At 47.0% G+C, this 22,500-nt stretch overlaps 1 protein-coding gene across 1 annotated transcript in view; it reads right to left on the bottom strand.

The window, feature by feature from the left end:
• Positions 1–22,500, bottom strand: part of fstl5 (follistatin-like 5) — a 93,388-nt gene that overhangs the window by 12,345 nt on the left and 58,543 nt on the right. The window contains 7 exon segments of the mRNA XM_062476080.1: positions 1,918–2,036; positions 2,274–2,300; positions 8,507–8,641; positions 9,224–9,385; positions 14,916–15,036; positions 19,927–20,037; positions 20,040–20,094. Of these exon segments, the coding sequence (XP_062332064.1) occupies positions 1,918–2,036; positions 2,274–2,300; positions 8,507–8,641; positions 9,224–9,385; positions 14,916–15,036; positions 19,927–20,037; positions 20,040–20,094 (730 nt within the window).

Raw genomic sequence — 22,500 nt, 5'->3', positions numbered from 1 at the left:
AGATATTTACCTCTGCATTAAAGAACAGTCTACCTGGAGGCTGATTTCATCAGCACAGCAGTGCTGCAGTTACAGAAAATGCATTACATTTCGCACTTGCCATTTTATTCATTTAGCAGACGGTTTTTATTCCAAATCCCTTTTATTCAAAGTGTATGAGATCCATCTCAGGTCATTCTCAAGAAACAACTTTGTCCCTTGTTAATATGAAGAGGTCTGGAAACACAGAACAGCCTTCTGTGTTTTGTCTACAGCTAAATTGTAAATGAACCATTGTACAGCTCCAATGCTGCTCCCTTCAGAGTGATCTGAAGGCTGTCTCTCCTCCTGTCCACCTCTCCCGCCCTCCTTCCCTCCCTCCCTCTCTCCCTCTCTCTCTCTCTCTCTCTCTCCTTCCCTCTCCCTCTCTCTCGCTCCAGAGACGCAAGAGCAGTTTCATCTCGTGTTCATAACCTCCTCGGTATAACACCAAGGCATCATGAATTGTGGGGTTATTACCATAAACCATCAATCAAAAGTTCTCTGAATAGAGTATGTGTGTGTGTATGTGTCTGTCTTCATGTGTAATTGTCTGTGTTGAGCGTGTGTGTGCGGGACTGTATTTGAGTGAGTGAGTGTGTGTGTATATGGGAGTGTATGTGTGTGGTGTGTGTGTGTGTATTTTGGAGTGTATGTGTGTGGTGTGTGTGTGTGTGTGTATGTGGGAGTGTATGTGTGTGGTGTGTGTGTGGTGTGTGTGTGTGGGAGTGTATGTGTGTGGTGTGTGTGTGGTGTGTGTGTGTGGGAGTGTATGTGTGTGGTGTGTGTGTGTGTGTGTGGTGCACGCGTCGGGGTGGGATGTTGGGGTCTCCTTGTTCAGAATGAGCTAAGCTCTGCGATAATGCACTCACACACTCCATTCCCCCCAGACGGCATGGAGACGGCATGGAGAGGGGAGCTACAGAGTTCAGCCTGATTGATATCCTAATCCCAGCAAGTCTCTCTGAGGACACACTTGATCGTTGTGCATTCACACCGTCACTCGCAGCGCAACAGCTGTCCAATCAACAGACGCCGTTTGATGAAAGGTGGAAAAGGGGAAAGTGACCATTTGAGGACGTGTGTAAATTGAACATCTATCAGTGCCCTGCTTTGAATAACATGCCGGGTCCAAAGGACGGTTAAATGGCAGTTTGATAGCGATCTTGACAAAAAAATAAACGTCTTTAGGGAGTAGCGAGCCCTCCAACAGCGAATGATTCTCTGTTCATCAAATATAAAGGCAGCGGTTAACTCTAGACTAGACTGAAGACTGTGTGTTGCGCCATGTAATAGCTCGTAATCCTTCAGATTGCACCATGGAAACGCTTGTGATATGAAAACCATGCGACTGATTTGCTGATTCAGAAGTCAAAACAATCAGTCCGAATCACAGACTCCAGTCTGCCTTATTTAATGGGGGCTTTGACTACAGGAACAGTGCTGTCTACTGTATAATACGTATAGGGGGGTGTCCACTGTGGTGTCTACTGTATAATAAGTATAGGGGGGTGTCCACTGTGGTGTCTACTGTTTAATAAGTATAGGGGGGTGTCCACTGTGGTGTCTACTGTATAATAAGTATAGGGGGGTGTCCACTGTGCTGTCTACTGTATAATAAGTATAGGGGGGTGTCCACTGTGGTGTCTACTGTATAATAAGTATAGGGGGGTGTCCACTGTGGTGTCTACTGTATAATAAGTATAGGGGGGTGTCCACTGTGGTGTCTACTGTATAATAAGTATAGGGGGGTGTCCACTGTGGTGTCTACTGTATAATAAGTATAGGGGGGTGTCCACTGTGGTGTCTACTGTATAATAAGACAGGTGCCACCAGGTGTTCAGCTCACCTGAAGGCCCAGGTGTTCAGCTCACCTGAAGGCCCAGGTGTTCAGCTCACCTGAAGGCCCAGGAGTTTCTCACTGGGCTTGATGTGTCTCTGGATCTCACATGCGACCGGCTGGATGACTTTGATGCCATCCTCGTAAAACACATAGAACATGTTGCCGATTCCCAGACCTGAAGAAGAAAACACACTCTTATTTAGATTCAGGAAGAGGCCTTACCAACACAGGAAAGTAATACCTGGTAAGATATCATATTACAGGTATTGTGTCCCAGTTTCCATATCCTTAATTAAAAGAACATTGCACCAGAAAAGCACATGCTAACATGTAATGAGATTGTTATTCATCATACAAAAAATTATTAACTCTATTGATTATTTGTACTGATTTCAACAAATGAAATACCCACCTTCCTCTCTCCACAGAATGTTGGCTACTACAGAAAATACAAAAAAAGCACCAGTTAGTAAAAGATTGAAGAGGACCCTTTTGTGAACAGAGACACCTATCATAGTGGCAAAGCATAGAACATCGTTTTATTCAAACGGTGTGATTAATTACACCAGTCATACACAACTACCTCAATCTATCAAGTGCGTTTATGAATCTATTCACACCAAGGACTTGCTGGAAAACCATGGAGACAGCGCGAGTGTGTAACTGTAAAGTGCACAACCACAGCTTGTTTGTTGGGTTTGTGTGGCACAACGATGTCCAAGGTGACCAGGCAAACCAGGAAAGGTAATGAACAACATGAAAATAAAAAATAATTATAGTTGAGGATTTTCATGGTTTTTCGAAGAAGCAGCATCAGAAGGTTGCTGGCGATATTAGATACTCATGAATGATCCTCCAATATTTTAACACTGAAGAGCATCCCAGGTCATTAGCAAGGATTATTTAGCTCCCTCTTCGAAAGTAAGACCCGTTTGGCTCATAATTTCAAAGTAATTTCTTATTAATTTCACTTACAGACAACTCATCTCACGGAATGTGAAATTAAAACCGCACAGGAAAAACCCAGGCACTTTAACGCTTGACCTTAAACACAACCTCATAGTCGGGCCCTGAAATCCACTCCTGTAGTGCTTTGAGATAACAGGAATAAGCCTATTAAAAGGATGTGCCTGTTCGCCTTGGCTACAAATGAACCATAGTGCACATTGTAAAAGCTGAGCCTATAACATAAAAAATTAAGGACCCCCATCTCCCCCCCTCCCCACTTCTCCTGTTCAGTTCAAATAACTGGCCTATGGCTTTGTTTGGACTTTCCTCATTTCCCCTGTATAAGCATGACCTTCTCTTATTGTTCAGCCGTCCCACGCTTCCTCTGCTTCCATTCCGTGTTCCATTTTCCGTCCGTCCACAAACCAATCTCACCCCAATTCACATCCGATTCTAATCTCGGGCCCTTTTGCAATGCTCATTCTCTTACTCTTCTGCCATGTAGACAGAGAGAGAGACAGACCGAGAGAGACAGAGAGAGACAGACCGAGAGAGAGAGAGAGAGAGAGACAGACCGAGAGAGAGAGAGAGAGAGAGAGAGAGAGAGAGAGGAGAGAGAGAGAGAGAGAGAGACAGACCGAGAGAGAGAGAGAGAGAGAGAGAGAGAGAGAGAGAGAGAGAGAGAGAGAGAGAGAGAGACAGACCGAGAGAGAGAGAGAGAGAGAGAGAGAGAGAGAGAGAGAGAGAGAGAGAGAGAGAGAGAGAGAGAGAGAGAGAAATGGGAGATGGAAAGACGCGACATGGATGTGTTAGTCAGACGTAATCTTTGTAAAGTTCTTCTACGAGCCCTCATGGTGCACTCATGCATGCACTACTGCTCATTAAAAAGCTACAAAAGACGACTCAGAAATCAGACGAAAAACGATAGGAACACTTTTCCCTGTTTTTTTTTGTGCCCCAGTCTTTTCCAATAACAGAGTGTATTGATGCTATTCATCACCTCCGAGAAAAGATTGTGGTTGTTCTAAACATACCAGCGCCCCATATATCAAATTCGTCATCCATATTATAAAATAGCGATGTGCCACTTTTGGTGATAGGTTCACTCTAGCCTGAATAATAGTTTTCAACGACGCAAACTCTGCAGTCCCACTTCCAGCGGTCAGCAGAGCTGCGATAGCACCTTCCCATCAGCAAGGTCACACAAACTCAATCTGTTTACAAGGGCACAGCGCCGCACGCTTGTCCCAAACTGCCTGTGGTAACCAGCACTCTGGCATCACGGAACCGCGATGCCGCAATGGTGGAAGGCAGCGACCCAACTAATCTGGTAGCAGCCGAGATTCCATAAATTTTAGCGGTGCCGAGTCGGGTAACGCGGTTTTAGAGCCTGCCATTTGTTATGCAAATGAACCTGGCAGTGCTGTATATTCAAATCTGATCATAGCTTTCTGTGATTGCTGCGACTGACACACATCGGCGCAATATGCTATGTTGTTGCCACACTAGTGATATAACTTCTGTTTTGTAGGCTACTGTAAAGGAAAATGATGGCACATCACAAACCCGCCTTGATGAAGCCCTATGCATTAACCTATATAGCCTATTATGAAAATCTGATCATTGTTTTCAATGATAGCTGCTACAGTTAAAGGCTACTATGTAGTTGACACACTATTGATTATAATTCTGTTTTACACAAACGACAGTTTCTGCAGTCACAGAGTGAATACATTTCCTCATAGCAATGGATCAATGTATTTTTAAACAGTGACAGCGATCGTTAAAAAGAGATTACTAAAACACTAGATTATATTAAACAGTAAAACGTGATTTCCATTTGTTTATTCCAACTACAGTAGGCCTACAGTAGCCTAGCTCTACCACTGACCGCCAAACTGCATCAAACTCCACTTACGAGAATATTAATGCCCTCACTTCCCAAAGCTAGGAAAACCCATCACAGGACTAACTCGCTGCTTTTTGCTGTTGTTGCTTTCGATAGCTTATCCCAGTATTAAGCCTGGTCGTTAAAGGGTTAACGTAGGCTGATTGGGTGAGTCGTCAATCACACTGTAAGAAGTGATTCTGTGATTCTGTAGTCTTCAAAGGAGATCGACTGGTTCTATAATTGGGGGAAGGAGCCTTTTGAAAACGGATTCGGGAAAAAGTATATCATCTTTTAAAGAGAAAAAAATATCCGAGGAGTTAATCCTTGGAGGAATATCCTTGAGAATTTGAAAGTACCAGTAATTCGTGTAGAGAAGTTGAAACATCTATTGAAATCTTCCACATGGAATTTCGTATGTGATTTTGCTGCGTCAGTGAGTCAAGATGAAACGCTGAGTAAGAAATTAGGTTTTGGAAAAAGCTATCTTTTCTGGCTTTCTGCAAGATGTTAAAGCCAACAATGAAACAAGCTCTTTATAAATTCAGTTGTCTAAATGAAACATAACAATTCTTCTCCACAAGAATAAGGCCCTCCAGGCCATGCATAGGTCTACTTGACGATACATAGCCTCCACAAAGAATCCACATTTACCGCTGCTGAGAAAAACTCTGGTTTAGCAAAGCGTGGTTTGGATTTTGACTGTTTTGCCCACCTGGACGGTCCATGTCTCTAGGTCTATGTTGCTAGGTCACTGTCACTACGTCCCTGTCGCTAGGTCCATGTCGCTAGGCCCCAAGTCAAGCACAGCCCACTGGGAATCGTGCCCTTCACAGTGTAAAAGTGTGAAGAGACTGAATATGATGAGGTTGATCAAGATTGAATACAGAGCTCTAACAGCGTGAGCTCCACCCTCTGAATAACCAGACTACCCAGGCGGGCGAAACCAACAAACCCCCCAGTCTCTCAGATCCTCAGAGATCACAGCACCAGATTGTCAGGGACTGATGACACTTGGGTGTCAGTTAGTTTTTTTTTTTGTTAAACCCCTATGGTTAATACTCATGGCTAAACTCATTCAAACTGGACTTTAGTAGGAGGGAAATCAGTTTGGATGGGAGGGGGGCCAGGCACCGGAGCAAATGAAACATGGGCTCACAGATTGGTCTGGTTCTCTCTGGTAGGTCAGGTAACAGAGAAAAATGTTGGATTTGATAGAGGAGCTATTCTCTCCATCAATGAGAAGCAGGGTCAGGCTTCCAAACCTCTCCTCTGTGGATTCTCAGAGCGCAGTTCTTGTTTTTCTCGTGCTTCAACGAGCCCACAAGTCTATCTTCTGCCTAATATCACTACACTCCAACCATTTCCTGCCTAATATCAACACGCTCCAGATACCTGTCAAGGGCCTGTTGAATAAGCTTGTCAAGAGCTCTCTGAAATATTAACACCTCAGTTTTGAAGTAGAATGCATATGTTTTTGTAAATGGATAAAGGGAGCAGGTTGGAGAAAACCTATTGTCGTTATTACAACTTGAAAGTGCACCTCCAGTGAAGGCCTCCATCGTGTTTTTGTTTCATATATTTGTGTGGACACCAGAGTAAGCCAGTAAAGCCTGCAATCCAGTCTATTTCCTTAGAAGAAGCTTGTTCCCAGGACCATATCCTTGTCAATGTGGCGTGGTGGAAAGAGCAGAGACCAAAGTTAACTCCAGGCCTCAGCTGCTGAAGGGTTGAGTGCCTCACTTCCAGAGAAGAGTGGAGGGCACTGAGAGGTCACACCAGCTCATGAGGCCCAGCACACAGGCAGCCAGGGAGGGAGAGAGGGAGAGAGGGAGAGAGGGAGGGAGGACAGAAGAAGGGAAGGAGGGGAGAAGGGAAGAACAGAGGGACAGAAGAGGGAGGGACGGAGAGAGGGAGGGAGGGAGTTAGAGAGGGAAGGGAGGGAGGTAGAGAGGGAGGGAGTGGGAGAGCACGATCGAGAAGAACGTCCAGAAATAGCCCGGTTATTGAGGTTAACATGCAGTCAAAGTCAGAGCTGTAACTTGTTACTACGAGCAACCTGGCGGTGATGAACGTCCACCAGGACCACCAGGCACCAGGCAAGGAGTCAGCTGAGGCCGGGCTGCATCCTGCCTCCCCGTCATCATCTCCTCTGACAGCCTGCCAACGTAATGCACCTGGCGGCGTAGGGGAGACCACACAGGCGGTGTGAAGGCAGCTCTGGGGCGGGACTAAAGGCCTTTGCACACTGAGTGCGAAGTTTTCGTATGCGTTTTTTCGCAATCGTCAGCCTCAACATTCGGTGCCTCTGAATTGTCAAAAAAAAACTCTCAAAATGCTGGCTATGGATGCGAAAAACGCAGAAAATCGAACCCGATACGAACTTTTCATTGACGGACTAAAGTTTCGGAGGCAGTTTGTAGGCGCGATTGACATAACGTGAGGGTGTGCAGTGCAAGGAGAGCAGCAGGGGCTGCAGAAGTTAAGGTAGCACAAACGTTGTACCCTGACTCTGAGCAGCGGTATAGCCCCGGGGTGGGAGAAGCAGGCTCTGACAACGAGTTTCAACCGGGGGAGGGAGAGAGACTGTTCCGGCAGCCACGAGCAGTCATATCCTGAGGGCTTGCAGACGAGTCTATGAAGGTAAATTAGGCTCTTAAGAGATTTGCGAGTGTGAAACTGGATGTAAGCTCAAAATGACGATTTGTAACTTCGGAACACGATTTTCTAAAGCGCAGAAAGGATTTGTAAAATCTCTATGACCCTAATGTACCTTCATGCAAGCCCTAGATACCGGGAATTATGCATAAGAGCCAGAAAGTGATTGGCTAAGCGGTTAGATATGCATACAGGCCAGAACGCTATAGGCTAAATGGAGAGTCATACGTGCTGCTGAGCTTTGTGGTTTGGTCTCTCATCTCCCCGCCCCCCCTAGTTTCCACAGTAATGGTTGAGAAACTGCCCTCCGCACTGACTTCCTTTTGAACCCGATCCCATGGGCAGAGGATCCAAAATGGAGGCCGGTCTCCAACCCCAGAGCCGTTTCATCACACAGTGTGCTCGCAGCTTCAAAGGGGGGAGAAATCGGACTTGTGACCCCAGAGATTATGATCCTATGATGTGTGAAGAAATGTGCGTCGTGTGGCGTTTCCCCGGGGACGGCAGCTGAACTTCCTGACACTTTTCAAAGGCGCTGAGGGATGTGTCGTTAGCAGGACTTGTGAGGTGAGGTGCAGTGCAGTGCAGTGCGCGCTCTACATGCGCCATCATTACGCGAAGAACAACCAGCACCAAGGAGGAACTAATGACAGTGTGCTGTGTGGATGGAAGCCAGACAAAAAATATATAACTTCTTATGGCATTTCAGAAAAGGCCAAAGATAACGACAGAGAAAGAGAGATAAGTTGCACGGCAGAGTAAAGAGAACTATTCCTGTGGATGTAATGAAGAACTGACCATAACTTTGTCCTCATATTTCACAAGCACTTTGATGATTGACAATCGCAGCTGGATCACAAAAGCAGAACAGCCAACAGGAGAATAATAGAGGAGAAACTTTCAAACCTTGGTGATTAAACGAGTAGCAATGCATGTCTAGTGGCCCATCACAATAATATCGGTCTCAAAGGCTGTAGGCCGAGATGAGAAAGAATACAGTATTGTGAGAATAACTGCTATTCCTCTAGCAGGGGTTCTATTATTACATTGGAGGTTATAAACTATTAACAAGTGAGGAGATGAATTATTGAAAGCTTAAGCTGCATAGTTCCATTATCCTCAGAAAGGGACACATCATAAGTTATACATACGGGTCTTGCGAGCTGAGTCTTCCACAAACAGCGATGAGATGTCTTCATCCACTCCAGCCTCATTTTTGGCGATGCAGGTGTATGCGCCGGTGTCCTCAAAGTGCACATTGCTGATGTGAACCTCACTTCCATTAGCTGGAGGACACGAGAGAAGACACACACACACACACACAGACGCACACACATACGCACACTTTAAGTTTGCATGGCAGACCCAAGATAAAAGGCCACTGACACCATTTGCAGAGAAGCTTGGCAATTTTGATCAAAGCCAGGCTCTTACATAAGCGAGTCCAACAGCAAGACTAGCGGGGGAGTGAGAGGTTAGGGGGGTTGGGGGAGTGAGAGGTTAGGGGGGTGGGGGGAGGGAGTGAGAGGTTAGGGGGGTGGGGGGGGTATTGTGTCTATCTGGCTGTGCCCTGTGGAATGTCTGTTGGGGAAGGATTTATGTGTGACACCCGAGGGAATGCGTCTCACCTTGCAGGGTGAGCTGTTTGGACAGCAGGATGTGTCTCACCTTGCAGGGTGAGCTGTTTGGACAGCAGGATGTGTCTCACCTTGCAGGGTGAGCTGTTTGGACAGCAGGATGTGTCTCACCTGGCAGGGTGAGCTGTTTGGACAGCAGGATGTGTCTCACCTTGCAGGGTGAGCTGTTTGGACAGCAGGATGTGTCTCACCTTGCAGGGTGAGCTGTTTGGACAGCAGGATGTGTCTCACCTTGCAGGGTGAGCTGTTTGGACAGCTTGGAGGTGATGTCCATGCCGTTCTTCAGCCAGGACAGCTGTGGCTCCGGGACGCCGTCTGCGTGGCAGCGCAGGCTCGCCGTCACCCCCGGCTCCCTCGCCTGGCTCTCAGGGTACACCCGGATGACGGGGGGGACTGGAGGGGGAGAGAGAGAAAGGAGGAGGAGGAGGAGGGTGAATGCCAGCTGCTGATCAGCAAGGATCTTTGAAGAGCTTTATCGAATGAGAAGTTTTCTTTTAGAGAGGACGCCAAACCCATTTAAGGTCTAACTAGACATTAACATACTATCAATGGGATCAAGCGTATTTCCAGCGTAAGCTGAACGCTATTAGATAACATTTGTGTGCCTGGCAGGGCCGTGGAAGCCAAACAAATCAGTTAGATAAATAAGGCAGGGCATCTCTGTTGGGCTGCCATCGATTTAGTTTGGTGGCCATTGATTTTCTTCAACCTTTTGTCAGGCAAGGAGATGATGAGACAGAGGCTGATGAAACTAAATGCATAATAACCTGAATGCAAAGCTATACCAACAAACCCTGAACCATCAAAACATTCCCAGTGAATCCATTGTCCATAAAAGGATTTTGTGTTTCTTAATATGTATTTCATTAATCGTGTGAGGCTTCGTTGTAAAACTACAGCAGGTTGAAGATCCTGGCACAGCGAGGTTTTTACGTGGTTAACGTTAACTACCAGTCCTCCCCCTTCTCCCACAGTTTTGATTAAATTTAATCCACTTTGATAAAACCTAAAACAGGGGGGAACTTCAGACACTCATATCTTGTCATGGAATCCCCGTCTCTCTCTTGACCCACATGACTGGCCTCAATCACACAGACTAAAATAAACTTCAAAAAGAGCAGGGGCTCCGCCCCGGCCAGACAGCAGGAGCACCTGCTTCCTGGCAGTCTGGAGGGTAAAGACAGGATCGGGGAGGCTGATTCCTGTGGGCCTGTTTGGGGAAAGGAAGCGTGTTCCCGGCCAGGTGACTGATGGAGGGGAGAGTGGTGCCACGGCCATCTGGTCAGAGTGTCACTCTGGTGCGCACAACCTGCCTTGGCTTGAGGGGTTTGTCGCCCGGTGCCAATGTGCCTTCCGGAAGCAGCCAGGGCCTGCCGGAGACAGGTAGTCGAGGATACCGTGCCAAAACGACTACACTTTTCATCTTGTGTGTCTGCGTTCAGGTGCGTCGCGATTTAAAAAGACTTAGAAAACCGTCTTTTTCATCTCTAATGCATTCATTTAGCAGATGAAATTCAAGTTGTTTGCGCTGGATTTGGGAGGGTCATTTGTTCACGTCAAATCCGTGTGTAGAGATATTTAAATCTGCTGTTACATCCGTGAACATTTTGTTCCCAATAGGAAAAGTAAAAGCTGTTTTCCACTCGTCTGTTTTCACCACAGACACTGTGGCAACACATGACGTATTTAGATGGCGAAGATCACCAAAGTGAACGCTGCACTCACAATTGATATTCAGGACAATTTGTCTTTCAGAGGACACCCAAAGGCCTCATTATCATGAATAAACTGTACATTTCTCCCTACAATTACATCACGAAACAGAGAAATGTCAAAACTCCACTCCCCTGACGCTCCTCCCTTCTCTCACGCCTCGACATCGCTCCAAGGCTCATTTGTAAACGCGCTCTCTTTCTTTCCAAAAATCCCCATTTCCTATGCCTGGCTGACCACACAACAGAGGCAAAAATTCAGTCGATGTGATTTTTCCACTCAGAAGTAGATTGAGACGGGCTGGAAGGCGTGCGTAGTGGTGATGTGTTCCTGGAGGTGTCAAGAGACCGACTGGGGGAGATTGTGACACAGTGGGGGTGACAGCTCCATCATACAGCTCCCCGGCCTACCGTCAATCACACAGCCAGACACCCCTCAACACACACACGGGCAAGCGCACACATACACTTCTACATTCTCTCTATCACACACACAAACAAAAACTGTCTTACACACACACACACACACGTATATATATATAACCCATCAGTGGGGGATCACCTCAGCACCACGCTGGGGGGTGATATCCTACTAAGCCTGGCTTGTTTCAACTTTTTCTGCTGGATTGAACCCGCGATCCCTCTCTGTTCCCTCTGCCTGTCTGCATTCCCTCTCCCATCACACCACCAAGCTGATTGTGGGAACTGTCAACACTCATCGGCCCTCTCACGGGGGTGAGCCCCTCCCTGGGCCGGGCCCCTCCCTCCCTGGGCCCCTCCCTCCCTGGGCCCCTCCCTCCCTGGGCCCCTCCCTCCCTGGGCCGGGCCCCTCCCTCCCTGGGCCCCTCCCTCCCTGGGCCCCTCCCTCCCTGGGCCCCTCCCTCCCTGGGCCCCTCCCTCCCTGGGCCCCTCCCTCCCTGGGCCCCTCCCTCCCTGGGCATGTCCTCATCTCTGCTATGTGATTACTCTTCCGGCAGAGCTGCTCTACCGGCCAGCGCTGGCCCACCCCGATCCTGAAACCCAGGGACAGGGAGAGAGACTAGGATGACCCTGAGCTCTGAAGTCGAAATGAATTGGAAACACACTCTGTGAGAGCTGGCTTTGTATGCTAGCTTTGTATTGCCTCTCGTAAGGGAAATCGAAAGCTTCCACAGAAAGACGGTGCAACGGCATCCAGTGATTCTGAAACGTGGTTGAAAAATTTATTTTGCTAAGTCGTGCTGAATTTGCCCAGTTAATTGTATTGAAAGGTGTTCTCGTTTGTGTAAAAGCGATACAAACCTGGGCTATTGTAACTGTATCCCTTGTGTTATCTTCGGGTCATTCTGACCCATCAGTCGTTGTGACCCACCGTCGTATTGCGACAACTTTACCGCATACAAAAACAAAGTAAAGCAATTTCTTTTAACCGTTGGGCTGTCTCAGACCCCCCACATTGCGAAGGTTAAAATAAAATTATTTTTATTTGTTTTTGTATTGGGTAAAATTGGGTAAACACAACGATGGTTCGTTATGAACCTTTGGGTCATGTGACCCGAAGGCAGCACAAGGGTTAAAATAATGTCAATTGAATAATATAATTATGTCAGAACAACTTCAAATTGAGTTTCCTGAGTGTGTAAGCGTTGCTCTAATAGTTAGCACTTATCAAAGCATTTAATACAATACCACAAACTCAAATGTATTTCTTTCTTTTAAGAATTCCATTCTCAGATGGCACCCGCTCCGACGGTTGCCGCTGCGCGTCGGACGGTTCACGCCTCCGCATTGTCCATTATCAGGTGATATTGGACACCTCGTCGGGCGTTATCCCTTACTTATTTCACCATTGTATTTGTTCCCTGGTTACAGATCTAAACTTGAACCTTCTTGGAACACTGTTGCTAGGCTAACAGCTCTAAACATGAACCTTCTTGGAACACTGTTGCTAGGCTAACAGCTCTAAACATGAACCTTCTTCGAACACTGTTGCTAGGCTAACAGCTCTGAACATAGGGTTGCCAACCGTCCCGAATTGTCCGGGACATCCCGAATTATGGGTGAGTTTGATTTGTCCCGTCAGGGACAGCTCCAGTCCCGTATTCCAATCACAGCCTCACCGGACAATAATAGGCTACTGTAAACGCGCCAAAACTCACGCAAACGTTGCTATGGGACACTATGGGTTGTTGCTTGTTGGTGACAGTGTGTGTGAACTGGCCACTGGTGAGGTGAGCGTTATTGTGTGTCAAAAGGAGAAACTTGTAATAATTGCCTTGACTATTACTTTGAACAATACATCCAAGCGAGTAGCTATTAGCGGTTTGCCAAAATTACACTGAAATTAGTAGGTTTATGGTATGGCTAATGAAAGCTTGCGATTTCCGTTATTGTTTTTCAGCTGTTGGTGCGTGTGCGCACCTGGAAGAGAGTGTCCCTCATTTGGGGTTGAGAAAGTTGGCAACCCTATCTGAACATGAACCTTCTTGGAACACTGTTGCTAGGTTAACAGCTCTAAAAGCCTTTCATCAGCTTCAGGAAAGAAGCACTCTCGGTATGTGGGACATGTTCCGTACCTCCTCCACAACCGCAGCAGGTTCGGTGGGTTCAGCAGTTCATTTGAGGGGTTTGGTCAGCCAACGCTGCTAGCGCTCTCCAAGCTAAAGGAGTCGTGCAGGAACTGAACCTGTGCTGAATGAGCACACCCTTACACAAGTGAGGACACCTTGAACTAGATGTCCTAACAGGTGATAGCATCAACATGTGCTTGTGTATCTATAAGATTAGTTCATTCTGTAATGACCCACAAGTCCTCAAGAAACACAGTTAGTATTTCTAAAAAGTTTAAGTCAGCCAGAGTCTCTTATTCAAGGCTGTTGTTAATGGAAAAGTAGAAACCTAAGCCATGTTCAGATGTTTTTCTCAACTTGGTATTGATATTTAATAATTCAATTCCTCTCCTCAACTGAAAACATCACTAGAATTTAAAATAAAAACTCATGCTCACAAATAAACCATTTTTAATACAAAACATTTCGATAATTTTTTTTTAGCAAAAAGCTTTTGTACAAATCCAATCTTTCGGGAAAATAAAGGACTCAGTGTGGATCAATGTTACTGGACTTCTTGTCAAAACAATCCTGTTATCAAGTTGCATTTCCTGTCAGGGTCTCAGGGGTGGAGGGGGGAGGAAGGGGGGGCCCTGTCTCCCCCGTCTCTCTGTATTGACCGCGTCCTGTCAGTCGCTGAGTGTGCGACACAGGTGTGGTTTAGCACACTGACGGTGACACCGTACCGACAGGAAGTCAAGGAGCGAGCGCTCTGCCGCTGAGGAGGAAGAAAGAGAGGAGGAGGAGGTGGTAGAGGAGGAGAGAGAGGAGGAGGAGGTGGTAGAGGAGGTTGTAGAGATTGAGGGAGAGGAGGAGGAGGTGGTAGAGGAAGTTGTAGAGAAGTAGGGAGAGGAGGAGGTGGTAGAGGAGGGAGAGGAGGAGATGGTAGAGGAGGAGGTGGTAGAGGAGTAGGAGGAAGAGGAGGAGGAGGAGGAGGGAGAGGAAGAGGAGGGAGAGGAGGAGGGAGGGGAGGAGAGAGAGGAGGAGGGAGAGAGAAGAAGGGAGAGGAGGAGGAGGAAGAGGAGGAGGGAGAGGAGGAGGGAGGGGAGGAGGTAGAGGAGGAGAGAGAGGAGGAGAGAGAGGAGGAGGAAGAGGATGGAGGGGAGGAGGTAGAGGAGGAGGGAGAGGAGGAGAGAGAGGATGACGGAGAGGAGGAGAGAGAGGAAGAGGAGAGAGAGAGGAGGAGGAGGGAGGGGAGGAGGGAGAGGAGGAGGAAGAGGAGGAGGGAGAGGAGGAGGAAGAGGAGGGAGGGGAGGAGGTAGAGGAGGAGGGAGAGGTGGAGAGAGAGGATGAGGGAGAGGAGGAAGAAGAGGAGGAGGGCGAGGAGGAGGGAGAGGAGAGAGAGGATGAGGGAGAGGAAGAGGAGAGAGAGGAGAGAGAGGAGGAGGAACAGGAGGGAGGGGAGGAGGTAGAGGAGGAAAGAGAGGATGAGGGAGAGGAGGAGGAAGAGGAGGAGAGAGAGGAAGAGGAGAGAGAGAGGAGGAGAGAGGGGAGGAGGTAGAAGAGGAGGAGGGAGAGGAGGAGAGAGAGGAGGAGGGAGAGAGAGGAGGAGGGAGAGGAGGAGGAAGAGGAGGAGGGAGAGGAGGATAGAGAGGAGGAGAGAGGAGGAGGAGCTCTGCTTACCGTTCACCTGCAGCATGTGTGTCTGTGAGAGCTGCTCGTAACCGTCGCCATAGCAGCTGTAGTTCCCCATGTGAGTGGTGGTCACCTTGGTGATGTACAGAGAGCCGTCGTCTCCGAAATCCTGCGGGGCAGAGAGTTCAGGTCAGCTGTGGGCGGGAGGGTTCAAAGTTCGAACCTTATTATTGGCATCGGTCTGAATTCTGAAGGGTCTTTGGTTGATCGAAGCTTTGGTTTGGAGGAGGAATGAGTGTTTTTCATCAGCAGGATGGAAAAGCGAGTATATAGGTCTTGGGAATTCAGGAGTACAAAGTCAATAGAGGAGCATTGTGATCATTTGTACATCGAGAAAAATAGAAATAATAAAAATACATTTAAAAAATAACCCGTATAATCGCATTATGCCGTTCAAGGTAACAGAGAAATGTAGATAATGGCCTAATGGGGGATCACTGCTTATGGTGGAACAATTCTTTCAAAACCATTATTTGAATTCTTATTATCAAGGCTCATATTCACAAATGTCTGAGCAGTATTCCCAAACGAAGCATGAGAAAGCATACAGTACTGCATACAGTTTGTTTGAAAATATCGCCACTGAAAACAAAATGACAGATGTTAGTCTCTTAAAACGTGCATGCCACAGAAACACATCAGCTGCAGACACGATGGGAAATAGCCTTGCAAGATCACAGGCAAAAGCCAGTCCGTGGTATGAGATTGTGAGGAACGTCTGATGAAATGCTAATAAATGCTGTGTCATGATGGTGACCACAAGAACGTGCTGAGTAAGAAAATACCAAAAAGTGCAGCAATAACATTGGTGAGAGTCCAAGAAGCTAATGAGTCGATGCCGAGAAAATGGTTCAGTCTTGAGTGTCTATTCTCCTCATTAGGAGGGAACCTCACATTCCCACTCTCAATTTGTTACTGTCTCCCGGGAATATTTTCCCCCATTTGATTTTAGTCTAATTTGATTAGAGAGCTTCAAATCAAGGCACACAGTGAGAGATTGTAAATCTTTTAGGTGTTTATTATCGTAATCCCTGAAAGGCAAATGAAGGTCAGTTCCTTTACTAGGTTTGGTTACCATCTCTTGGCTTCCCTTCAGACAGCTACGAAGCTGGTCTGCCCTGTTTGGAGGTTTACTCTCTCTACTACCGTCCAGGGCTCTGATATATAGCAGAGCAGGAGGGTGGCAGGGGGGGGTGGCAAGGGGGCCATGCAGGGGCAACAGACCTGCACCGTATGAGGGGGATTGATGGTGCGTTTTGGCCCTTCGGCTGAGAGCATATTGTGTCACCTTTTTAAATGAAAAATGAAAGTCTGAGGAGTGGAACGGCAGGTTCTAGAGGCTATCACCCCGGCAACCTCCCCGGCAACCTCCCCCTCACCCTCCCCTCACCCCTCCGCTCTGCCGAGTCACCCCGCTCCCTCACCTCCCCTCAGACAGGGATGGGGCAGGGTAGTGTGACAGCACAGCCTGAGGGATATTCACATCTAGGCCAGCCTCATAAGACGTGCCAGGTGCCTGTTTAAGCCCATCAAACTGGTTAACCTCCACAAAGACTCAGGAGGGAGCCAGCTTGCTAGGATCCTAAACCCCAGCAGGTGTTCCAGGTGAGCTTCTGGGGGAATTCTGTTAGCCAGTAAACCACAAGGACTCATTAGCTTCAAGGCCCTTCGTGAATGATAAAACAGTTTGACGTTATATTCGGTTTTTGGTGTCTGTTCTGCGAAACCTACCTGGGTTGGGATCTGTGTTTTGTTTTGGTGGTGGGGGAGAAAGCACAATGTGAATACATGGCTATTATATATGTAAGAATTGCTGGTTTTAGTCACGGTTTAAGACAAAGGAAGATATGGCACATTAGTTCAGTTCAAAGTCGACACAGATCTGTAGAAGCCTGGAGCCTGTGTTTCTCATGATGGACCACACACCCAACAGTCACATGTTCTCACATACTGTACGTGATGCATAGCATTTTCAAAGGCAGTGTTAAATAAAAACACATCCCCTAAATTCCAAATCACCTCCTGTCCATATGCTGTGAGTCACTACTCTCGGTGGATGATGGACGTCCCTAGATAAGGGTCACTGGATGAGGAAGGACACCAGTGAGCCTGGTGAAAACGTCTTTCCCTAACTGGGATATTCCAGAGGTTAGAGGTGTTGAGATTCTGCAGCAGACTGACTCAGAGTCCCTCCTCACAGGAAGTCGTTTTACAAACCTTCCCCAGCCCAGCGTATTTATCACGTTTTGTCCACAGGAGAGTCACGGCGAGGATGACGCAACACACGGCAACAGCGATGGTCGTGGATTTATAGTAAGCTGCTTTGTCAAAATGGAGACCGGTTCAATTGAACTCCATAATACAGGCACACCGATGGGATTAATGCGGCATTCACCGAGTCTGTCTGTTGACAGAAACGTTTTTTTAAAACATTTTATTTAATAGCTTTTCAAACGGGATGGCGATATACAGTCGACTGCATATTTACTGTTGGGTAATTCTAATTAAGGCTGGAAGTCATAACCAAGAAACTTTGTAGAAAATAGAGTTCATGGTAATTCGCAGTGGAGTTCGGAGACACCAGGTGTGTCTAAATCCACAGAGTACACTGTGACAAACCACATGGGCGTTCTCCCATGACGGATTGAGTGCATAAAATAATCTGGGCTAAGCTGGTGTTTGGATCCCGTTGATTCTGTTCCATTAGCATTTCTCTGCAAGGTCTAGTTAGAGTTATAAAGTAAAATGAAAATATTTGTAATATTTAAATTTTTATAAATATTTTTTTTTTATATATAAACCTCGGCCCCACCACGCAACATTAGTATATTCAGTCACAAGTGGCTGAAAATTAGCCTCCATCTCCTGTTGTCCTCCAGGATGATCCTCAGAGCACCATCTGTGGCGATCATGTCCACTGAGCTGAAGGTCAGAGACTGGGGCTTCATTAGACGACGACATGGAATCAGAGATGACATACACAGACCCAGGAACAGCGGTCGAGGTCACGGTGCAGAAAAGCTCACAGCAAAATAAAGGTCAAGTCCTTCCAGCATGCTTACAGGTCGCCTTCGAATCACAGCTTTAAGATGTTTTAAAAGGGAACTCTCTGAAATGCAGTGGAGCATTCCCATGTTGCTATTTTAGGAAAAACCAGATGAAGCAGAAATACTCGGTCATTAGTCGCACACACACATTACATGTTTGTTTATGTCTGAAAGTGGAATACATTTGAACAAGGTCATATTAAAATATACCTTCTACAATCCCAACTCCGTTGGGTAATATCGTATTTTTCCACTTCGAGAAACACACAAAGACCACCCTCTAGGTTGAAGAACAGAAGATGTCTTGAGGTGATAACAAAATATGAAACTAACAACAGGGGGCTTCTTCAAACCCTGGAGCTCCACAACAGAAAGCGTGAACTAAAACCATCTTTGAACAACACCAAGCCTCGTACACAAAAGCATACGATCGAATCAAAGAAAGCCTGGTTTGACCCTGCAAGGCCTTGACAACACTTCTTCATCCAATGGTAATATCACACTCCTGTTCCAGGTAATCCAAGTTGACAGACAAGTGGGCTAGCATTCACGTCTGAGCTTCGCCACCCATTAGACAGTTAATACGTTCCTGCAGATGGAACAGGGAGAAGACAGCTCTCCTGCTTTTACATTCAAACCATCACATACCACGAGGGATGCAACTGGGCCCAAAAAATAAATAAATAAGATTCCTCATCTTTATGTAAATGGCGATCATGCAACACCACCTCAGAGAGAGGGATAGAGAGAGGGAGAGGGAGAGGGAGAGAGGCTGGGTCCTGGGTGGTAGCGGAGGGGCTGACTGCCGACAGCTGCACCCTCCTCGTGAGGTTTTAAGGGTCATCAACATTTAATGTCACATTAGTGGCTTCGCTAGGTCCCCTTTATCTACAGTGACAGTGTTGACTCAATTATGCACTCAGGCATGGTTCGCTTGGTCATGACAGAGCCTCTCTGACACCACCCTCACCCGTGTCAACCTTCCCTCCTCACCCCTCACCACTCTCTCCTCACCCCTGTGTTAACCGTCCCTCCTCACCCCTCACCACTCTCTCCCCACCCCAGTATCTCCCCCCTCTTCCTCACCCCCCCTCCTCACCCCTCACCACTCTCTCCCCACCCCAGTATCTCCCCCCTCCTCCTCACCCCCCCCTCCTCACCCCTCACCACTCTCTCCTCACCCCTGTGTTAACCGTCCCTCCTCACCCCTCACCACTCTCTCCCCACCCCAGTATCTCCCCCCTCCTCCTCACCCCCCCTCCCCCCCTCCTCACCCCTCACCACTCTCTCCCCACCCCAGTATCTCCCCCCTCCTCCTCACCCCCCCCTCCTCACCCCTCACCACTCTCTCCTCACCCCTGTGTTAACCGTCCCTCCTCACCCCTCACCACTCTCTCCCCACCCCAGTATCTCCCCCCTCCTCCTCACCCCCCCTCCCCCCCTCCTCACCCCTCACCACTCTCTCCCCACTCCAGTATCTCCCCCCTCCTCCTCACCCCCCCCCTCCTCACCCCTCACCACTCTCTCCTCACCCCAGTATCTCCCCCCTCCTCCTCACCCCCTCCCTTGACTCACCCCACCACCACTCTCTCCTTCTCCTCACCCCTCAACCCCCCTCACCCCTCCATATATCCTCCTCTACCATCCTGTCTCAGTGTCCTGGCTTTGAAGATGATGAAAGTGACATGCCGTTGTATGAGGCTATTAAAGATATGTGCACACACACACACATACTCAGCTCTGCATATTAAAGATATGTGCACACACACACACATACTCAGCTCTGCATATCCTAGATCCAAGCAGCTGTGCACTGCACTTTGATAAATGGACACAGTCAGTCTGACTAAGGACATGAAGTAGAATGAGAGAAATAAAGATGGAAAGAGAGACAGAAAGCTAGACAGAGGACCACAGAGGTGTTCAACAGACAGTGAATCAGACAATCTTACGTTGATATCCTCCAGATCCAAGGTGTTGAGGATCTGATCGTTGCGCTTCCACATTATCGGAGGTCTGTGCTCCCCGGTGATTGCACAGGTCAAGACGGCACTCTGGCCAACCGGTTTACCGTGGTGACGCTCAGCCTCTGGTCGTCGGGGAGGCGGGAGCTGGAAACACTTCTGCCGACAGAAAACACACAACATGATGAGACCACCTGCTCCTCACACTGCGACTGTGTGTGAGCTGCTGGGATTCAGAGTGTGTGTGTGTGGATGTGCGGGTGTGTGTATATCTGTGCGTGTGTGCACATGTCTGTGTGTGTGTGTGTGTGTGGATGTGCGGGTGTGTGTATATTTTGTGCGTGTGTGCACATGTCTGTGTGTGTGTGTGTGTGTGTGCGTAATGCTGACTGTGGGACACTTTACACATGTTTAATAATCAGGCTTGTCGTTTTGACGTAATATAGGAGACACGTGAGGGCCAAAGAGGCAGAATAATTGCAATAAAGCGTGTTTTACCTGCATCCTTAATTTAATCAAGCCAAATAAAACACAGAGTGGTTTCATTTAGACATGCTTGCACAGGCACAACAAACAATTCACATGTTTTTATGGAAACATATGCTTAGAGAATTACACAAAAGCTCCACATACAGTATCTAGCGTCTGCTAAATGCATACATTTAATGTAAATGTAGTTTGAAACACACACTGAAGATGCATGCATGGTAACGAACAATTTATTAATGCCAAGCCAACTTCTCTAAAGACTTACACCTACCTTGTTTTGATTCAATCAATTCAACACAAAATGTTATTTTCTATAAAGAGAGTGGGTGTTTTTATTCAACATCAAATAAAACCACAATTTATGTAATGTTTACAAAAAAAATCGTTTTCGTAATAAAAACATACCACGAAGGACACTGTTTGCAGGACCCTCCACACACAGCATTACCAAGTACTAACCAAGTGCTCTATAGAAAAACCTATTTTATAGCTCAGCAAAAGGACAAGTCTAACCAAACAGAAAGCTGTTTTGTGAGTGTGCGGTCAGCACATTCAGCTAAATGAGTATAATTTTGTCCAATTATTCAATGAGACAATGAAACACAATGGCTTTACTCAAACCCGTTTTTCTATTTTGTTACATAACTGGGACTTTTTGTGAGCACGCTTTTTAATTTTTTCCATTGGGGATAATGAGCGACGATGCAAAGGAAAATAGTGACTCAATTTGTTTCTGCTCCTGAGGGCGTGAAATACAAAAACCTAATGGATGGCCTGGTCCTGGCAAAACAGTGTATGCTCAGCAGAGCTGCTGTGCAGGAGGGAGTAGACCCTTCAGTTTATTAGTTGGTAGTTGGAGCATTCGTGTTAAACTCGGCAAACAACTTGGTTATTAAAATATCATCATAGTTTTTGCATCTGATTGCTGCTTATTCCAGCATTAAAACAGAGAAGACCTACTGGAGCTTGATCAATGTAGTGTGGATCTCTGACACCCCCCCCCCCCCCCTCCTCTTCCCCCCTCACATACACACAGTATTACAACCATCACCTTGTTGGTCATGTGTAAAACCTCACTGTTGGAACTCTACATATCACACAGTGAAAAGATGTTCTGGATGAAAACAAGGGCCCTTGAAGGGCTGGCCTTTTCATTTACACAAAACAACAAGAAGTGGGAAACGTCATTTCTCTCTCAACAAACAACAGTTTCTTTGTAATGGAGTCCTTCCAACAGCTGAATTAGCCAACGAAATACATGGCTGTTTCCCACAATGTTGATAATGATGACTATTGATTTTGAGAAAGTGAAAGGAAGTCTCTTTGTTGGAACGGCACACAGAGAAAGCCTGTGTGCAGTTTTCTCCTCTTATTAACCCAAGTAACTTCTTATTAGGTTAGGGTTGATGGTCATGGCAGTCAAGTTACTCAGGTTACCACTTTTGAATAAATGGCTGTTTACCTGTCTAGCAAAGGTGCAAAATTAAAAATGGCCAGGGTAACATAAATATTTAGAGAACAATTAGCGCAACTACACCTCAGTCTGAGGTACAGTCACGGCCGTTTTATTGCAATGAATCCCTTGAGCAACATTAAGATTTGAACAATAACTCAAGACTATGGCAATACTGGGTGAAATTGGAAAAACAATCCCAAACTGCCCACTAACCGCTATCAAAACAGGAAAACATTTCCATGTCAAATACATTTGCTCACAGTGCAACCTCCCCACACGCATCCTCTCTCACATCCTCGTTCCACCTCTGGCGAAATGCTGCCGTGTTCCCTCATGTAAACACCCCGTACCATTCAGTTAGCACAAAAACAAAAACCCTGCACACTGTCAAAGAGTTTTTCTAGCGGTTTTGCTGGGGCGGGTGGGTGGGCTCTCCTCTGGAGAAAACAGCACGACTTTCCCCCCCCTGAACGTTTCATTAACACGTCTGTTCTTCTTCACTTTCAATCTGCCCCCCCTCCGCCATCCCACTTCCTGGAGCTCTATTAAGATCCTCTTTGCTCCCGACCTGCTAAACAGAAACGCATGTTTCAATGCCACGGCTCAGCTTTGCAGGC

This window comes from Osmerus eperlanus, chromosome 13 (assembly GCF_963692335.1).
Source record: "Osmerus eperlanus chromosome 13, fOsmEpe2.1, whole genome shotgun sequence".
Lineage (NCBI taxonomy): Eukaryota > Metazoa > Chordata > Actinopteri > Osmeriformes > Osmeridae > Osmerus > Osmerus eperlanus.
The sequence above is the reverse complement of the archived record's forward strand: the minus strand, read 5'-3'. Positions and strand labels throughout refer to the sequence as shown.